Source organism: Neophocaena asiaeorientalis, unplaced genomic scaffold, assembly GCF_003031525.2.
Source record: "Neophocaena asiaeorientalis asiaeorientalis breed wild unplaced genomic scaffold, Neophocaena_asiaeorientalis_V1.1 scaffold225, whole genome shotgun sequence".
Lineage (NCBI taxonomy): Eukaryota > Metazoa > Chordata > Mammalia > Artiodactyla > Phocoenidae > Neophocaena > Neophocaena asiaeorientalis.
The window spans coordinates 8,071,434-8,090,249 of record NW_020172364.1 but is presented as its reverse complement, the minus strand read 5'-3'; the positions used below and the strand labels follow the sequence as shown (position 1 = coordinate 8,090,249).

The window sequence follows — 18,816 nt, the reverse complement described above, 5'->3', positions numbered from 1 at the left end:
ATTGCCTTTTGTGAGCAAAACAAAAATATACTGGATCTCATTGGCAAAGTCAAGAGACAGAAATGATCTTAGGCCAAAAATAGAGTGAAATCTGATCAAATATACTAACATATCTAAAGGAAAAATGTGTAGTCAAGGATAGAGAATTTGTTGGTTATTGTCAGGGCTGAGGAACAAGAAGAGAGGTACATTTTATTGGGTCTCCAGCTTTGTCCTGACACATGTATATTCTGGCTCAAGAACATGAGTATCTATATGGTTCTCTCAGTGTGTATATCTTTATGGAGTTAGCTATATGGAGATGGATTTATCAGGCTATGAAGTTATCCATTGACCTCCATTTTTCTGCCATGTCATATTCATCTAGCAACATCCTGAATCTAATTTGCTGTCCCCTACAATATGTCTACAAGAAAAGAATATGCTTATCAGCCGAAGGAAGCTTATTCAAGATGGCCATATTTCCCATTGTGAGAGATGATACATTGGCTTTCTCATTTTCATATATCAGTCTGAGTGTTAACAAAGAAATGATCTTGTGCTGAAGCATCAGGACTCTAAGCTTTCAAGTTGGAGAGTTAGCTTTGAATTGACATGAATTCACTGAGGTAACACCATGCTGTGGAAGCCAGATGCTCTCTATGGATGACACTCAAGCCCCAAATAAGGTCCTTCTCTATAAGCTTCAACAATTCTATTGGTCAGCTTTTGAAATGTATCCTTGATACTACCACTCTTTATCACCTTAGTACAAAGAATCATCAATTCTCATCTAGAGCAATAGCCCCTAGATCTGGTCTCTACAGTCTGTTTCCCACATAGCACACAGCCAAAGTAATTCTTTAAAATGTAAGACAATAAATTCTTATGAGAGAAAAGTCAACCCTTTTTTACATCTAGACGCTGCAGCCCTGCTCCCTAACAACTGATCTCATCTCATCTCTCCATTCTTGCCGACGCTGTTTCAGCCACTCCAATCTCCTCACATCCTGGAATTCTCTCTTCCCCAGATTTCTTCCTTATTCTCTCCAGATCTCTACTCAAAGGTCGCCTCTTCTGAGAGGACTTATTAGATGATATCCCATTTCATATAGGATTCCTTCCAAACCTGTCATTCTCTCTACATAGCCCTTATCCTGCCTCGCTTTTATGCAGAGACTTAGCACTACCCAGCACATCATGTGTTTATTTGTGAACTGAAGGTATCAGTTCCATGACAGCGGGGATGAGTTTTTGCTCACTAGTGCCTGGAATAGGGCTTGATGCATAGATGGTACCCAGTACATTTGTTAAATCAACAGTTGCAAGAGAAATGTGTAATAACAAAGGCTATTAGATTAGCTTCCAGGAATCTAGTCCTGCCTTTGCCCTCAATTAGACTTCTGTGTGATATTTGACAAGTCACTGGCTCCCTATCTTCAGCTTCTTTATCTATAAAATGCAACTAATAATAGCTCTGTGGCTCAAATACTATATGTGAAAGGGTTTTACATAATAAAACCCTGAAAAATTATGAGAGATTTGGACAAACAAGATATCCAGGCTTACAAACAGGATAAGCGGCGAAGTTTAGTGAGAAGCACACTGAATCCTGAGTGCGAAATGCTAACTAAGTCCCAACTCTCCCATTGACCAGCTCTATGACTTTGGGTCTCCACCCTTTTAAGCCTCATATCCCTGATGAAAGAAGAAACTCCTTTTCTCAATCAGATTTTTTCAGTCATTTTAAAGAAGTTGTACCTTAGCCATCAGGGAAAGCATCAGCGACTAAGGATTTTTAAATTAACTGCTTCTCTGTAATTTTTCAATCAACAAGTTATTCACTGAGCATCCACATGTGCCAGGCTCTTTTCTAGGTGTTTGGGATAAATCAGGGTATAAACCAGACAAATATCCTCATGGAGCTTACCTTCCACTGTGGAGAGACAGGTAAGAAACAATAAACATAAGTAAATGAAGTAGTATTTTGGAAGGTGATGTGTATTATACGGACAAAATAGCATAGTAAGGAACTGGGGATTGGAAATGTGGAAGGGGAAGGGGATGAGTTTGCAATTAAATAAGAGGCCATGACATCTGAGCACGCACTGCCATTGAAAGACTTTCTCTCCTCCTCCTTCCTCTTTTATTTTTTTTGCTCAAAAATTTGATACTATAAATATATTTTGCTTAAAATTATAGAAAATATGTACTCCCACTGAAGTAGCAGATTATAATAATAAACCTTTGAAGAAATATTGTAAAAACCTTTGAAATTAATCTTTCCATGCAGAAATCTGTAAGCTTCTTAAAAAATGCAGCTGATCTCATAAGGTTTCTTAATACTGATTTCTTTAAAAGAAGCAAAAGTCTCATTGCAAATGAAATAAATAGTAATATCTTTAAAACTCATACATATTCTTTAGTCCACTTATTTTGAAACTCATGAATTTTAGTGTTAACTTTTCTATTCTGGAAACTGCTAAAGCAAGATGGTGAGTGGAGGAAAGGTAGAAAGGCAGAGGCTTTTTTTATGTATGTAAGACAATGTCCCATCATTTGGCTTTTGCCTTCCTAGGAAGGCTGCGTGCACAATGACCAGGCAACCATACCTCGTAGGATCAGGAAAATGGCAAAAGGGATGTTAGGCTTCCAGAGAACAACCATGTAGAGTCTGAAATGGCTTTCTAGGCAAACACAATCAATTGATCCCCTCCATCAGCCCTCTGGATTGTAGTGTGTGACTAGAAAAGCCACCAGAGGAAGACCTATTGAAGTGGGCACTCTATGAGGGAGACAGTTGGAATTAGTTTATGGGTCATATTTAATGACCTTGGTGAACTGTTCATCATAGAACTGAGACATACGAAGCAGTCATTGTTTTAGCACAGATATTCACTATGTTAGAAATTTTTAATGCCCCAATAAAGACCTAAATTTTAGGGCATGACTAATAAAGAAAAAGTCCAAAATGACAGAATAGTCATTTTTAGCCTAAAATCTTAAACTGAAGAACCACATCATTATTTGAGTTCCTATCTGGTTACAGCAGCCCTCCTCCCTGAGTATACAAAACCTGTATGTCCACCTGCAACCTGGCATAGAACATTGGTGTCTATTTGTCAGTGCTTCTGGAGTTCTTGGAAGTGACAAAGTGTGATACAAATGCTATTATTTATAGTCTGTCCCTGTTCAATGAAAAGAATCCATGGGCTGCTGCTGCCAAGAGCAGCATTAGTTACCCAGCCTGACAATTTCATTTCAGAGTTCTCATTGGTTGAGACTGAACAGAGTTCTTTAGGCAATGAAAATCATAGACCTCCCTTATGACTAGCGAAGCTTATTTCAGACCCAAGTTGCCTCTGGTTTCTAGTAGTGTTTGCACTGCACACATTCTCACATGGTTTTACATGACAACCAAAGCCATTTTGTCAGGGAATAGATTATAGGTGTGGCCAGCCACCACCTCTAGTCTCAAACCCAATTCATTTACCTTTTTCACTTCTATCAACGTTTTTTTCCCTAAGATTTATTTCTGTTGTTATATGGATATGAATTCCAATAGGTCAGGTCCCTGCCTGCCTTGTATCTCCTATTTGGTCCTTTACTTGATCTGAAACAATGTATCAAGTAAGGGAAAGGTAGATAAGGAGTGAGGGAGAGAGAACAAAAATATAAAAATGTAGAACAAAAACATTCTAAGTGAATTAAACAATTATTGAATACCTACTATGTTCAGGACTCAATATTAGACATGGTATATATTCATAAATAATTAAGAGCTTAGTTTTTTTTAAGTAAATACATATAAATACCTTTACAGAAATATAAATAAAGTTCTATGGCATATGAGAAAAGAAATATAGCACATTATTTGCAATGATAAGCAAAAGCATTATTCACTCAGCCATTCACTTCTTCATTTATTTTGCATTTGTAAAGCACCTTCTATATACACTCAAGGAATATCAAAATAAACAAGACAGTCCCACCACTTGAAAGTTGTATAAGTAGGTTCTCAAAATTCAGTGTTATCAGAATCCCCTAAAGAGTGTGTTAAAATACAGATTGCTGGGCCACAACTCCAGGTTTTTTTTGATTCAGTAGGGCTCAGATTGGGCCTGAGAATCAGCATTTCTACCTTGTTCTTGGGTGCTGCTATTACTGTGATCTCAGGATTATACCTGGAGAACTACTAGGCTAGAGCAGTGCTTCTCAAATTTAGTGTCCATGAATCCCCTTGAGTTCTTGTTAAGATGTAAATTCTCATTTAGTAGGACTGATGCAGGACCCCAGATTCTGTAATATTCCATGTACTTCACTTTGAGTAGTGAGGGTTTAGTAGGTGGACAGAAACTTGTAAGGAAATATGCACAGAAGACATTATGAAATAAACAGTAGTTAAGACAAACCTTGAAGAAGGGATGGGGTTTTTGCAGGGGGCCTGTGAGAGTGTGCAGACAGAACAGGTTCAGGGCAGGCTGGGGGTGTGAGAGAGGGAAAGGGACAATAGATTTTGATCAGAAATGGAAGTGTGAGGTGGTATGATTTGGGACTGGAATAACTTCCAGTAATGAGGAAGTCCAGGACATGGTTATATGGGTCAGTAACTGCAACAGAGCAGAAATGGGAGTTCCTTGAGTTAAGGAAGCCAAGGAAATGTGAGACTACATTATAGGAAGGACATCAAAAGGATACTGAAGTTCCCAAAGAGTTGGCAGAAGTAAAGAAGAAAATGGAGCCAAGTTACCGAGGAGAAGCTCCTAAAGTCAGTGTATTGTCATGAAGTTCAGTAAATCACTTTGATGGAAGAGGTTTCAGAAGACATGAAATTAATGAGTGATGGTGGGTAAGCAATGATCTGAAAACAGCAGTGTTGAACGTGAAATATGTTAGGTCCATCCCTTGGCCCTCTGAATAAAAAGACTTTGCTTCTACTGAAGAACAATGGGTAATATGGGTATTTTCAGAGAAAGAACAGCTTTCAGTTAAGATGAGCTAGCAGAGGAGTACAAGGAACAAAAGGTCAAGGTGGTGGCAAGTCAAAATACCACACTGGAAAAAATGTCACATGGGTAGTGGAAATGGGAAAAAAGGCTGAATTAATTTGGATAGAGTTGAGAGAATGTGGAAGAGGATTCTATTTACGTCACCAAATTTCATAACAGAAATTAGGGAATGAGGGATTTGTGAATTATTAACAGCAATGGGGGAGCAAAAGTAGTGATTCAAAATAAACAACAACAGTTAGAAAACAATTAAACTAAGGACAAAATTCATCCCTACATAGAATCTACTGAGAGTTAATTAAGGTATGACCATAAAAAAATAATGTTATAGAAATCAGGATCCTACTCATCTCCACCAGTGTCCAGCTATTTTAACCTGGGCAGATTACACAGCCTCTCTGTGCCTCAATGTCTTCATCTGTAGAATAAGGATAAGAGCTATCGCCTATACAACACTTACTATGTGCCAGTTGCTGTCTCTAAGTCCTTCGTACAATTAACTCATTTAATTCTCAAAGCCACTCACTCAGGTAGGTGGACTATCATCATGCATGAGAAAACAAACACAGAGATTAAGTTAGGAGATCTAACAACTGGCAGAGAATTTGAACCAAGGCACCCTGGTCACAAAAACCAGTCTCTTAAACATTATACTACTGTCTCTTGGTTAGTAATAGATAATACTAGTAAATACCTCTTAAAGTGATTTGAGAATTAAATGTGTAAAGTGCCTAGAACAGTTTCTGACACATAATAAGAATTCAATAAATACTAGATATTTAGTGGCTTATGTCTCATCCTCATTTTTGAAAAATACAGGATCAGAAGTTGAGATCCTAGAAAATTAGTAATCGTGGTTTCTGTAGTTATCCTAGTTAATAATAAAAAAGTGCTAATTAAAACCATATGTCATCTACTAAATTAGCAAAATTTAAAAATAATATCTAAAACTGGAACTCTTAGGCAAAATTTATTGGCATACCCTTTTAATGAACAATGTTTTCCAGAAACTTGAAAAAGTATATACACTTTTATTTGCTAACCCTCTTACTTCTTAGCTGGTAGCATATTCTGGGGGAAACAGAAAAGACTTTAGATCAGGTCATCCTGATTTCAAATTCTGACTCAGGTAAAAGTGAAAATACAAAGAGTTCCTTCCACATACTAGTTAAGTCATCTTGGTTCAGCTAGTCATTTCTCTGAGCATCATTTTCTCATCTGCAAACTGGGCATATTACACAGCTAAGAAAAAACAGATTACATGAGATAACAAGGGTAAATTACACAGCAATTTGTATAGATTGAACATGTATTAGTTGCTTTCCTTAAATATTTGGTTCATGAAATGAACCCAAGAAAATAACTCAAAAAAGGTGGCTATATACTATTTTTAACGTATGATAACCAACCTAAATATTCAATAAGGGAAATAAATGTATTAAGTTGCATTGATACGATGAAATCCTTATGCAGTTACTTATCATAAATACAAAATATATGACAAATGGAAAGGTCTTATGTAATAGAATATTGAAATTATTCTATGATTATAATTTATATATAAAAATTATGGAGCCAGAAGATGACATGGAAAACAACTGTTTTACTAGATTTGTTTTTTTGGCTTCTACTATTGTTGAGAACATGTCATTTCTCTAATAATTTTTGATATCAATAATATCAAGTCACAAATACTTTTATCTGAATATTTCATCTGAGAATATCTAAAGTGCTTTGACATTTATGTTTCGACCTGAGCTTCAAAAATCTTTCTTTAACTTGCACTTAATTCAGATGGTGCTAGAAGATCTGATATAGCAAAAACCAGTACTTAAAAATAAAAAAAAAAAAAAAAAAAAAAACTTTGAATTTTTAAACTTCTTATCATATATTCATTTAATAAATATTTACTGAACATTATTGAATAATTTTGTAGTTTCCAATAAGCTTGGACTATTTAAGCCTTTATCATTTCCTTTTTTCTATTCCTCCTTGTCATCCCAACAAACAATATCTATCAGTTTATTTAAATATTTGCTAAGTTACAAAACTCCTTTAAAATCTGCTTAGCAACTCAGATAAACTAGATATCAATACTAAAACATATTTTTAAATAAAATCCAGAAGTTATACATTTTGTCAGTTTTTTGATATGTGGCTGTCATAATTTCTCTCACAAAATGCCCCAATTTTACTTCTGCAGAGCAAAGCTTGAACTAGTTTTAAAAAAACTGTTTTGTGATATTTTTAGTTTTTTCAGGAATATTCTATATTCCCAAGAAGCAAAGATACACAGAGCTTCTATGAAAGAGAGAAAGAAGAAAGGGAGGAGAAAAGTAGAGAGGGAAAATATTCAAGATTTAGAGGTAAAACTGTATATACATTTTATGTAGGAAGATAAGGTGGGTCCTCAAATGTCAGATAGAAGGGCAAGTAGTGCTTTCACAGACAAGCCTTTCACTCAGTGAAGACATGATTCAACATAAGATTCTATAAAGTGTGCCACATTCACACCAATGCTGATGTGAAGAGAAGTCATCCAGTGAGATCTCTTCACTAAGCTTGAAATATTCATTAAAGCCACATCAGCCTCTACAGGATACTAAAAAATAGCTTGTGCAGGTGCATAGATATATCACATTAGATTGAAATGCTGACTTTTGATTTCTCATAATCTAGTTTGAAAATCCTGTCAAGAAGAAAGTTTTTCATTCATTGCCTGAGATAAAAGTGTTCAAAAGAAAAATAAAATGGAAACATACATCTTATTAGCACTTTTTACTTAGGGGAGGTTGCAATGAAAACAGTTGGAAGAAAGTGAGTTTTCCCATGGAAATCTTCAATAAATTATTTAGGTAGTTAAGAAGTAAATGACACTACTAAGTTCAAGCACAGAAATGGAAAAACTGAGTCAGAAAAGGAAAAGAAAAGCTAATGCTGAATTTCAAATAAAATATCTAAAGCCTGATATTTTTAAGGAAGCTCTAAAAATTGACCACCTTGATGAAATGTCAGGATATGATTGGGGGATAAGTTAAATACAATCAACATGGGGGATAAGTTAAATACAATCAACAATCTTAAGACATGACACACTTAACTTTAGAGGCAAAAGTCTCTATTGCAGTGTTACCCCTATCATAAATTTGTACGTATTCTATTATTTATTTCAATCTATATCACCATCTGTAAAAAAAGCTTACATTAAAAATCTACTCTAGGGCTTCCCTGGTGGTGCAGTGGTTGAGAGTCCGCCTGCCAACGCAGGGGACACGGGTTCAAGCCCTGGTCCGGGAAGATGCCATATGCCGCCGAGCAACTAAGCCCGTGTGCCACAACTACTGAGCCTGCGCTCTAGAGCCCGAGAGCCACAACTACTGAGCCCGCATGCCACAACTACTGAAGTCCGTGCGCCTAGGGCCTATGCTCTTCAGCAAGAGAAGCCACTGCAATGAGAAGCCCGTGAACCGCAACGAAGAGTAGCCCCCACTCGCCACAACTAGAGAAAGCCCGTGTGCAGCAATGAAGACCCAATGCAGCCGAAAGTATATAAATTTTTTTTAAAAATCTACTCTAGGTAACCATGTGGTTGATTAAATTGTCACACTAGCTTCCAATTTCGTACTTCTTTTTCTTTTTCTAACGAAGAGTAGCCCCCACTCGCCACAACTAGAGAAAGCCCGTGTGCAGCAATGAAGACCCAATGCAGCCGAAAGTATATAAATTTTTTTAAAAAATCTACTCTAGGTAACCATGTGGTTGATTAAATTATCACACTAGCTTCCAATTTCATACTTCTTTTTCTTTTTATTTATTTATTTATTTTTGACTGTGTTGGGTCTTTGTTGTTGTGTGCGGGCTTTCTCTATTTGTGGCGAGTGGGGGGCTACTCTTCGTTGCTGTGCTCAGGCTTCTCATTGTGGTGGCTTCTCCTGTTGCGGAGCATGGGTTCCAGGCGTGCGGGCCCCAGTAGTTGTGGCTCGCGGGCTCAGCAGCCGTGGCTCGAGGGCTCCAGAGTGCAGCCTCAGCAGCTGTGGCACACAGGCCTAGCTGCTCCACGGCATGTGGGATCCTCCCGGACCAGGGCTTGAACCCGTGTCCCCTGCATTGGCAGGCAGACTCCCAGTCAATGTACCACCAAGGAAGTCCCCAATTTTGTACTTCTTGACTCAAAATGCTATATCAGTCTTATTATTATAATGCTGGTATTGCCCTCAATTATGAGAGAGCTGCACGAGTTCATGGAAAGTGCGAATGGGTGCTGTTCAACTTGAGAAATTAAGTTTGCTCATTTGAAACAAAAGAAAAAGATGTGAGAAATTTAAAAGTGGCAAGGAGATTTTCAGCCCTCATAATTCTTCTAAGCTTAATTATTTCACTCTGAACTTGAAAGAGTCTAATTCATAATAAAAAGAGTCAAATGTAAGTGAAGATTGGAAGGCAAATGATAAGAATAGAGTGACAACTCTCTCGTCTAAATTATCCCCCAAATATTATGGCTTAAGGTAAAACAGAAATGTTAATAACTGTCATTTCCCAAAACTTGACAAAGCGAAAAGTACACACCACCCCATGTCCATGTCTCATCCTATTTTAAATGGAACAAAGTGACTTTCAGAGGCTGGGAAGTGCATAATTACATAGGCTGGAGTCTTTGGACTTTGATCATAATTATAGTGCTTTATCCATCCATCACTTGTTGCTTGAGGAGTATTCCTTGGTGAGTTCTTTAAAGGAGATAGAAACCCTGTCAGGACAAATTTGAGCTACAAAACAGCTAATCAAAAACTTGGCTCTCTTGACTTGAAACAGACTGAAAATTGCCACTTTAATCTCACAATCCATTTGGCTTTTAAGTAAAGTGAGAACATGAAGTCTGCCTTTGGAAAGGCACGTGGTCTCTGCTGTTCATACCACTGGGGGTACCTTTTTACGAGCTTCAACTGGGACATTGGGTCCAAGTTTGTCTCACTCTCTCAAAATTGGTTGTGCATACAAACCAATCACCTGGTGTGCTTGATAAAAATGCTGCTTTTGCATTCCTTGCCCTCACCCTCAATTTCTCAGAGGGAGGCATCAGTGTAATTTAAACCTAAAATTAACTGGGAAACTTATACCACCAGAAGGCCTGCAGCTGTTTTTTCCCAAGAGTGGTCTGAGACGTTCATGAATCAAAATTGTTTGTTTTTGTTAACAATGCAATTCCGAAGCTCCACCTGGACTTATCAAGTCATAGTCTCAGGGTATCGATGTAACAGCTCTCTGAATCCCTGACAGCATCAGAAGTGAATGTGTATATTACTATATTTTCCTGAATCTGAATTTGGGCATCACAGTTTCAGTTACCTCCTAAGAGTCAAATGTATTTCACTATGAAGCATTTTGAGAAACCTTAACAGAGGCTACTAACCAGAGTCACCCTTCAAACTTGCTGCCTTCAGAGGGGTGCTTCGTACTCGCAGTCCCCAGCCTGCACGGCCAGGGCCTTCTACCCTTCCTTGCACCTCACTGTAGTATTTCTTCTTTTTTTTTTAACATCTTTATTGGAGTATAATTGCTTTACAATGGTGTGTTAGTTTCTGCTTTATAACAAAGTGAATCAGCTATACATATACATATATCCCCATATCTCTTCCCTCTTGGGTCTCCCTCCCTCCCACTCTCCCTATCCCACCCCTCTAGGTGATCACAAAGCACCAAGCTGATCTCCCTGTGCTATGCGGCTGCTTCCCACTAGCTATCTAGTTTACATTTGGTAGTGTATATATGTCCATGCCACTCTCTCACTTTGTCCCAGCTTACCCTTCCCCCTCCCCATGTCCTCAAGTGCATTCTATAGTAGGACTGCGTCTTTATTCCCGTCTTGCCTCTAGGTCCTGCATGACCAATTTTCTTTTTGATTCCATATATATGTGTTAGCATACGATATTTGTTTCTCTCTTTCTGACTTACTTCACTCTGTATGACAGACTCTAGGTCCATCCACTTCACTACAAATTACTGTTTCATTTCTTTTTATGGCTAAGTAATATTCCATTGTATATATGTGCCACATCTTCTTTATCCATTCATCTGTTGATGGACACTTAGGTTGCTTCCATGTCCTGGCTCTTGTAAACAGACTTGCAATGAACATCGTGGTACATGACTCTTTTTGAATTATGGTTTTCTCAGGGTATATGCCCAGTAGTGGGATCCCTGGGTCATATGGTGCTTCTATTTTTAGTTTTTTAAGGAACCTCCATAATGTTCTCCACAGTGGCTGTATCAATTTACATTCCCACCAACAGTGCAAGAGGGTTCCCTTTTCTCCACACCCTCTCCAGCATTTATTGTTTGTGGACTTTTTGATGATGGCCATTCTGACCTGTGTGAGGTGATATCTCATTGTAGTTTTTGTTTGTTTGTTTGTTTGCTTTTTGCGGTACACGGGCCTCTCACTGTTGTGGCCTCTTCCGTTGCAGAGCACACGCTCCGGATGCACAGGCTCAGCGGCCATGGCTCACAGGCCCAGCCACTCCACAGCATGTGGGATCTTCCCGGACTGGGGCACGAACCCACGTCCCCTGCACTGGCAGGTGGATTCCCAACCACTGTGCCACCAGGGAAGCCCCCTCATTGTAGTTTTGATTTGCATTTCTCTAATAATTAATGATGTTGAGCATTCTTTCATGTGTTTGTTGGCAATCTATACCTAGGAATAAACCTAGCTAAGGAGACAAAAGACATGTATGCAGAAAATTATAAGACACTGATGAAAGAAATTAAAGATGATACAAATAGATGGAGAGATATACCATGTTCTTGGATTGGAAGGATCAACATTGCGAAAATGACTATACTACCCAAAGCAATCTACAGATTCAATGCAATCCCTATCAAACTACCAATGGCATTTTTCACAGAACTAGAACAAAAAATTTCACAGTGTGTATGGAAACACAAAAGACCCTGAATAGCCAAAGCCATCTTGAGAAAGAAAAACGGAGCTGGAGGAATCAGGCTCCCTGACTTCAGACTATACTACAAAGCTACAGTAATCAAGACAGTATGGTGCTGGCACAAAAACAGAAAGATAGATCAATGGAACAGGATAGAAAGCCCAGAGATAAACCCATGCACATATGGTCACATTATCTTTGATAAAGGAGGCAAGAATGTACAATGGAGAAAAGACAGCCTCTTTAATAAGTGGTGCTGGGAAAACTGGACAGCTACATGTAAAAGAATGAAATTAGAACACTCTCTAACACCCCACACAAAAATAAACTCAAAATGGATTAAAGACCTAAATGTAAGGCCAGACACTATCAAACTCTTAGAGGAAAACATAGGCAGAACACTCTATGACATAAATTATAGCAAGATCCTTTTTGACCCAGTTCCTAGAGAAATGAAAATAAAAACAAAAATAAACAAATGGGACCTAATGAAACTTCAAAGCTTTTGCACAGCAAAGGAAACCATAAACAAGATGAAAAGACAACCCTCAGAATGGGAGAAAATATTTGCAAATGAAGCAACTGACAAAGGATTAATCTCCAAAATTTACAAACAGCTGGTGCAGCTCAATATCAAAAAAACAAACAACCCAATCCAAAAATGTGCAGAAGACCTAAATAGACATTTCACTGTAGTATTTCTATGTGTGAAGCTCTTCTTTGGATTCCCTGAGGTCTAGGATGGTATCTCACTCATACCTTCTATCTTCCCCACTCAGCACCAAGAAAATAAATAAGCTCATGGAATATTTTAGTTAAACAAACAAATCAAAACAAAGTTTTAGTTTCCATACCTACAATTTGAGGATAAAAATCCATTACGTGGTGAATTCGTTTCCTATTGCTGCTGTAACGAGTTACCACAAACTTGTGGCTTAAACCAACCCAGATGTATCATCTCACAGTTCTATAGGTTGGAAGCCTGATACAGATCTCACCGGGCTGAAATCAAGGTGTTGGCAGGACTGTGTTCCTCCTGGTGGCTGTAAAGGAAAATGTGCTTCCTTGCCTTTTCCACCTTCAAGAGACAGCCAGCCTTCCTTGGATCCTGATTCTCTTCTATGTTCAAATTCTGTTGAATCTTTTCTCACCTCACATCACTTTTATTCTTTCTCTACCTCCCACTTCCACTTAAGGACTCTTGCGATTACATTGGGCTCCACATGGACAGTCCAAGATAATCTACCTATTTTAAGGTTGGCTGATTAGCAGCTTTAATTCCATCTGCAACCTAATACCCCTTTGCTGTGTAAGTTAACATATTCACAGGTTTTGGGCATTAGGACGTGGCTATCTCTGGAGGCCATTATTTGGCTTACCATACCTGCCACAGTGGATCAGCTATGTACTGTGTTGAATAACACTTTGTTAATTATAAAGTTCTATACAGATCTAATAAGATGTTATGTTCTGTGGTAGAAATAGCACTGAACAGGGAAGAGACTTGAATTCTAGACTTGGTTCTGCTACTATTTTTGTGTGTGTGATTTTGGGCTAATCACTTAACCTCTCTAAGGTTTTAGATTTCTCAGTTCTAAAGCAGAAGAACTGGGACAAGTCAAGGTCATGTCAAGACTCATAATCATCTTTGTGCTTAATTTAAAGATGATATAGAGCAAAATGGAACTTAAGGTTTGCCTCCATGAGGACACAATTGTCGCTGGGAAGGAATCTCCAGTTCACTGTTGTGCCATACCCACAAGAGTAGACCTGAGCAATACCCTACAGGGATGCATTTCAGACTTTGGTTGGGTTAATATTTAATTCTCAATGTCTTAGTTGTGAACAGTTGGCCAGAAGTTGTTATCCCTACTTATCTCATGAAGAAACTTTGATTTAGATAGCTTAAGTGATTTTGTGAAGGTCACATAATCAATGAGTGGTGGAGTTAAGACTATTGGATAATAGTCTTTTGACAAGTCCTATGTGCCCTCAGCTGACACACTTCCCTGCCTCTCTGCCATTTAAATGCACTCACAGCTCAGGAGCAGCATACAGAATTATGATACATCATACTTTTGGCTAACTACAGTGGGTCATAAAGGTCTTTTGACATGTATTCTTGTGAAAATTATAAGGGTTGGAGGCAGATTTTTCTTGACTACAACTGGTGGCTACATTAGTCCCTGCTGATAAACTGTACCTTTGTATTTCTTTATGAACCAGCTCTTCCTGTCCTCTGCCTTGCTTCATTTCAAGTACTGACATAACAACCTACACAGACTGCAGCATGTCAGCTCATTCCTTTCAGTCAGACAAAGAAACTTAGTGACTCTGGAGCTAGCTAAAATTAATGGATTAGCCTCATTAAAAACTGGCCTGCTCATTGAAATGGATGGCTACATCCTTAATTGGCATCAGCAATTATATTATTAAATGTTATATCAAATTTTGAAGTTTCCATGTGCACATAAACAACACTATGGGCACATTTTTCACGTGTTTTTCTACTGGGTATGACCTTGGGAGGAAAAAGAGCATTTGATAAAAGAGCAGTTGGAGATAGTTTAATAAAGGAACTATTGATCAAGGGAGAAGAGATATGGTATGGCTTTTTGGAGTTAGCAGTGGCTAGAAATTGTTACCACTCCTATGCTCAAAGGAAAAGGAGAGAGCAGTTACTCAAACTCAAGACGTCCGGAACTGTGGTTAGAGCCCCTACAGGACCTGCAGCCTTTCGTAGAAGACCTAGCAGAACAGCAGGGAAACATATACCCCAAATTCACTCTCTTCCTGCCCTTCGATCTCCTACTAGAGGTGCTCACTGGTTGAACCCAAGAGGAAAGCAGAGGAGAAAGGAACTGTCAATGTAATCTTCATAAGTCAGCTTCCTGGGATTCAGAACAAGAAGGATGTAGGGTGGACGTGGAGAAGCAAGTGGAAGACGCTCAACACAGGACTACATCTGTCTTTATGTGATTGCATCTGACAAATAAAATGATCCATTGTAAGTTCGCTGTCACCCACTCCCCTCCTCCTCCTTTTGGGATATATTTAGAAAATACAGTTAATAAAGTTGACCTTTAAGCTAGTAAAGCATAAAATTCACAATCAATATGTAATTTACACAGGAAATACTTCTTACTCATCCATACAGTACCTTAACAGTTCAAGCTTCTTTTGAGTAGAGGGTGACTGAAAAAAATAACTCAAAATCATTTTACAAGTGGTTCAAATAGTAATATGTTTTACTTTCTCTTATTTTTAGTCCTCAGCTATCACAGTGTTTCAAAATTTAATCTGGATTCCTTTTTATCATTTTAGCTGGTTTATTTTCAAAATGATATTTGGAGGAATTTAATCTGTCTTTTAGAATTACTTGGTTAAAGAGATTTATGTTAAAAACTAGACGGCAATTCTAAAAACTAAAGGGTGCAAGAAGACCCAAATTATAACCCAAACCATAAATTAACAAAAGTTTAACTTGTAAAATGCTAAATTTTAGATTCATTTTGAATATTTACTAATAAAAAGTAAACAGAACTCACTGTATATGGTTTTAATTTATAAGGAAACTGTATCTTACCCTTTGGCTCTTATTTATTGATTTTGCATAATTTCATCTATTTTTGTTAAAATTAAGTTAGCAATAAAATGACAAAACTTGTGATTTGTCCACCTTCTCTTCTTCTTGTAATGGTCAATAGCATCAAAGGGGAGATCTAAGCTCTATAGCTTAAGTACTGTTTTGATTTTCAGAAAAGTTTTTGTAAAGACTACAGTAAATTAGCATCCACATCAGAGCACAACTAAATCCATAATGTGTCAATATGTTCAGGTGCAAAGGAAAAAATAACAGAGGGTGAAATCTCAATTTTAACTGAGAGAATGATTACCATCATACTTTGAAATGTATATTAAAATTGGCTTTGGAGGAATGGCATTGACATTCAGCAGTAAATTATAATAGCAGCTCTCATTTATTCTATTTTTTGATAAAAAGAAATTTATGCATTAAGGTAGCTTAGAGTTAGAAATAACAAGAAATCCTGTTCTTTCCTTTTTTGAAAATTCTCTTTTATAATTTCTTTCTAAAGACAAGGTCAGGAAAAAGACAAATTTAACTATGTAGATGACTATGATTATGGAATGATTAAATTTGGTCTTACTTAAAATAGATTTTGTAAACTGAGAACTGCAAGGGTTGTCTGCTTAGAAAAAACAGCTCAAACTCATTCACTCCTTAGGTATCAAAGAGAATATTGTTTGATTCTTGCTTCGACAATATATATTATTATAGATTTCTTATAGTGATATCCCACTTATTCATTCATTCATTCACTAAGTAGTCTAGAAATATCTGACAAAGCAGTTAAAATATATGAGGCAAATATATGTTATTAAATATCTAAGTACTATAAAGTTAAATAAATAAGCATTACAGCTATATCTTACTCATTTTTGTATTTCCAGTGCCTTGCACAGAGTAGATGCTTGGCAGGAAATACTTTTCTTTCGTTTACTTGCGGATTAAGTTTTTATTACAAATGGAAAGTACAAAATCTTGCCTAAAACAATTTATTTGGCAAATAAATATTCCCTGACCACCCTGCACCACCATCTCACAGCTCCCCAACATGCCCCCCCTTCCCCAAAAGTGACACTCACCATGATTAAAGTTCAGGGATTCAGCAAAATTTAAAATATTTTTAAAGTACTATTATTATTTTAAATTTTACAATCTGACAAAAACTGAGGTGATATTTGCTCCATGAATTAGCTGGTTTCCGGGACACTCCGAAAAGCAATTTCCTCATATATTTATATTTACAGGCTTCCCTCATCAATCACTAGAAATACCTCTGGACAGAGGTGTACATGATTGACATGTGGGTTGCTAGTCAATAGAAAAAAATTTCTTCCAGAGCTGAGATAGATCCATGTACCTACTTTAAAAAAAAGATGCCATCAAGGGAAGCGTTATACAGCAAATGTTTCGTCACAATTATCCTCTTAGAAATAGTATTTCAAAGATTTTATTGAAGTAGAAAATTTTGAGGCTGGAAAAAATTTTGAGAACTAGAAAATCTTTAGTGTTTTGCTTTTTATCCACCCACTCCCCAACACCAACGAAATCTTATGTAAGAACGTGAACTCCAGAGCCATTCATTTTTGCTACTATTGTTCATGGCACACAGCAAGGCAGGAATCAAATCACCATTCACATTTCCCGTTTCAACCTGGAGGACCACAAACTTGCTTCCTCTCTCTCTTTCTTTTTCCTTCCTTTCTTACTCTGTCAACCATTCCATTTACATTTCTCTCTTACTTTTCCTCTTCTGCTGTCTCACACAGGCCACCAAAAATCTCCCAGGAAAAGAAGCTATGTCTACATAGTCCACATTCATGTTTACAGGGTAACAAATCTTATTAATGAAAAAAGATCACACAGTTTCCTTAACTGCCTGAGCAACGTGACCCGAGTCCTGGCCAGAGAGCCCACTGGACTGCTGGGATGAGGCTCTAATAGGCACCATAGTGAATGACAAGTTAACCCCTTTGGACCCACACCATTCTCAGCCATCAGAGGACCTCCCTCATTAGTCTCAGAAAGTAAAGTATGAAATTCCAACATCAAATCTCATACTGTTAAATTAACATCACACTGCTACATACGACTTGAATATCTCCCATAACTTTATGACTGGAAAAACACTGTTCAGATTTCATTTACCAGTTTAAAAATAGCAAACTCTAATTTGAAACACACACACACACGCACACACACACACACACACACACACACACACACACACACACATCGTGCATGCTCACTAATATTCCCTCTTAGTGCTAGGCAAACGTTCCTTCCTATAAACAGAAATAAAATTGAGTGTAATTGTTAAGTTTTAAAAGTCAGATTTGTCAAAAGATGCTGTTTGTTATGAAACAAATCAAGAAGAAAATATGCCACAGAGCCAAAATAACAAGCCACAATCTGTTTGGTATAACAATGGCTATTTATCTATTTTTAAGGTATAAATCAAAATTATTCTGTGTTTCTTTTGACTTGAAGATCATCCACAGACTATTCTATTCCTGTCCAATGAAATGTCTTCTTCTTGGGTTGGTGAGCGCTGATCCAGACAAATAACAGGTTTTAAACATCTTAAAATGGTGTGACCATTTTTTAAGAAACCATGGGAAGATGGTCTACAAACTTTGTTACTTTGTACATCCAGATAGGAACTAAAAAAGAAAACCAGAAGAGATGCCCACAGACCACTTTAAGTCCACAGAAAGTGCAAAATAATATCACTGTGCTCATAAACAAAGAGAGGCTGCTCTTTGTACACAGCAGAAACACTCATCATACACAAGGCACTCCAATTAAGTTTTGATAGAAGTTACGTCACGTTTAAACTCACCGCTGGATGTAAGGGTCGGGACAGTACTGTAGGGTGGCACACCGTGAAGTTTCAAAATTCATTTCCTTCAACTCTCTTTGATATCAACAAATGGAGAACAGTATTATAACATATACACATATACCTGTGTATACATAGATATAAAGCCAGAAGGCTAAAAGCAATAGGGTCAAATGCTATCAGACATAGAAGTGTAGACACTTCCCCCCTTCACACACATTTGCAAAGAGGCGGAGCGTTTCTTGATTTGAGCCAATGAGATTCATCAAGGGACTAAAACATCAGAAACAGTCGAATCTTACCAGCTGGGCATCCTCTCTAAAGTTGTTCTTCCCCCTCTACCACGGCTTTAGAGTCCTTGTCGTATAGTGGCCACACTTGTTGGCAACTTGGAGTCATCTCTGAACTTCTGGTCTCTCTGGTGATTGGATGCTGGCATGAATGGCATCAGAGTTTAAT

General features: G+C 37.6%; 1 protein-coding gene across 4 annotated transcripts in view; it reads right to left on the bottom strand.

The window, feature by feature from the left end:
- Positions 1 to 18,419, bottom strand: part of TP63 (tumor protein p63) — a 218,819-nt gene extending 200,400 nt beyond the window's left edge. For all 4 annotated transcript variants that reach the window (XM_024768730.1, XM_024768739.1, XM_024768748.1 and 1 more), the window contains exon 1: positions 18,358 to 18,419. In XM_024768730.1, the coding sequence (XP_024624498.1) occupies positions 18,358 to 18,419 (62 nt within the window). The remainder of the gene's footprint in view (positions 1 to 18,357) is intronic.
- Between the last annotated feature and the right edge of the window lie 397 nt (positions 18,420 to 18,816).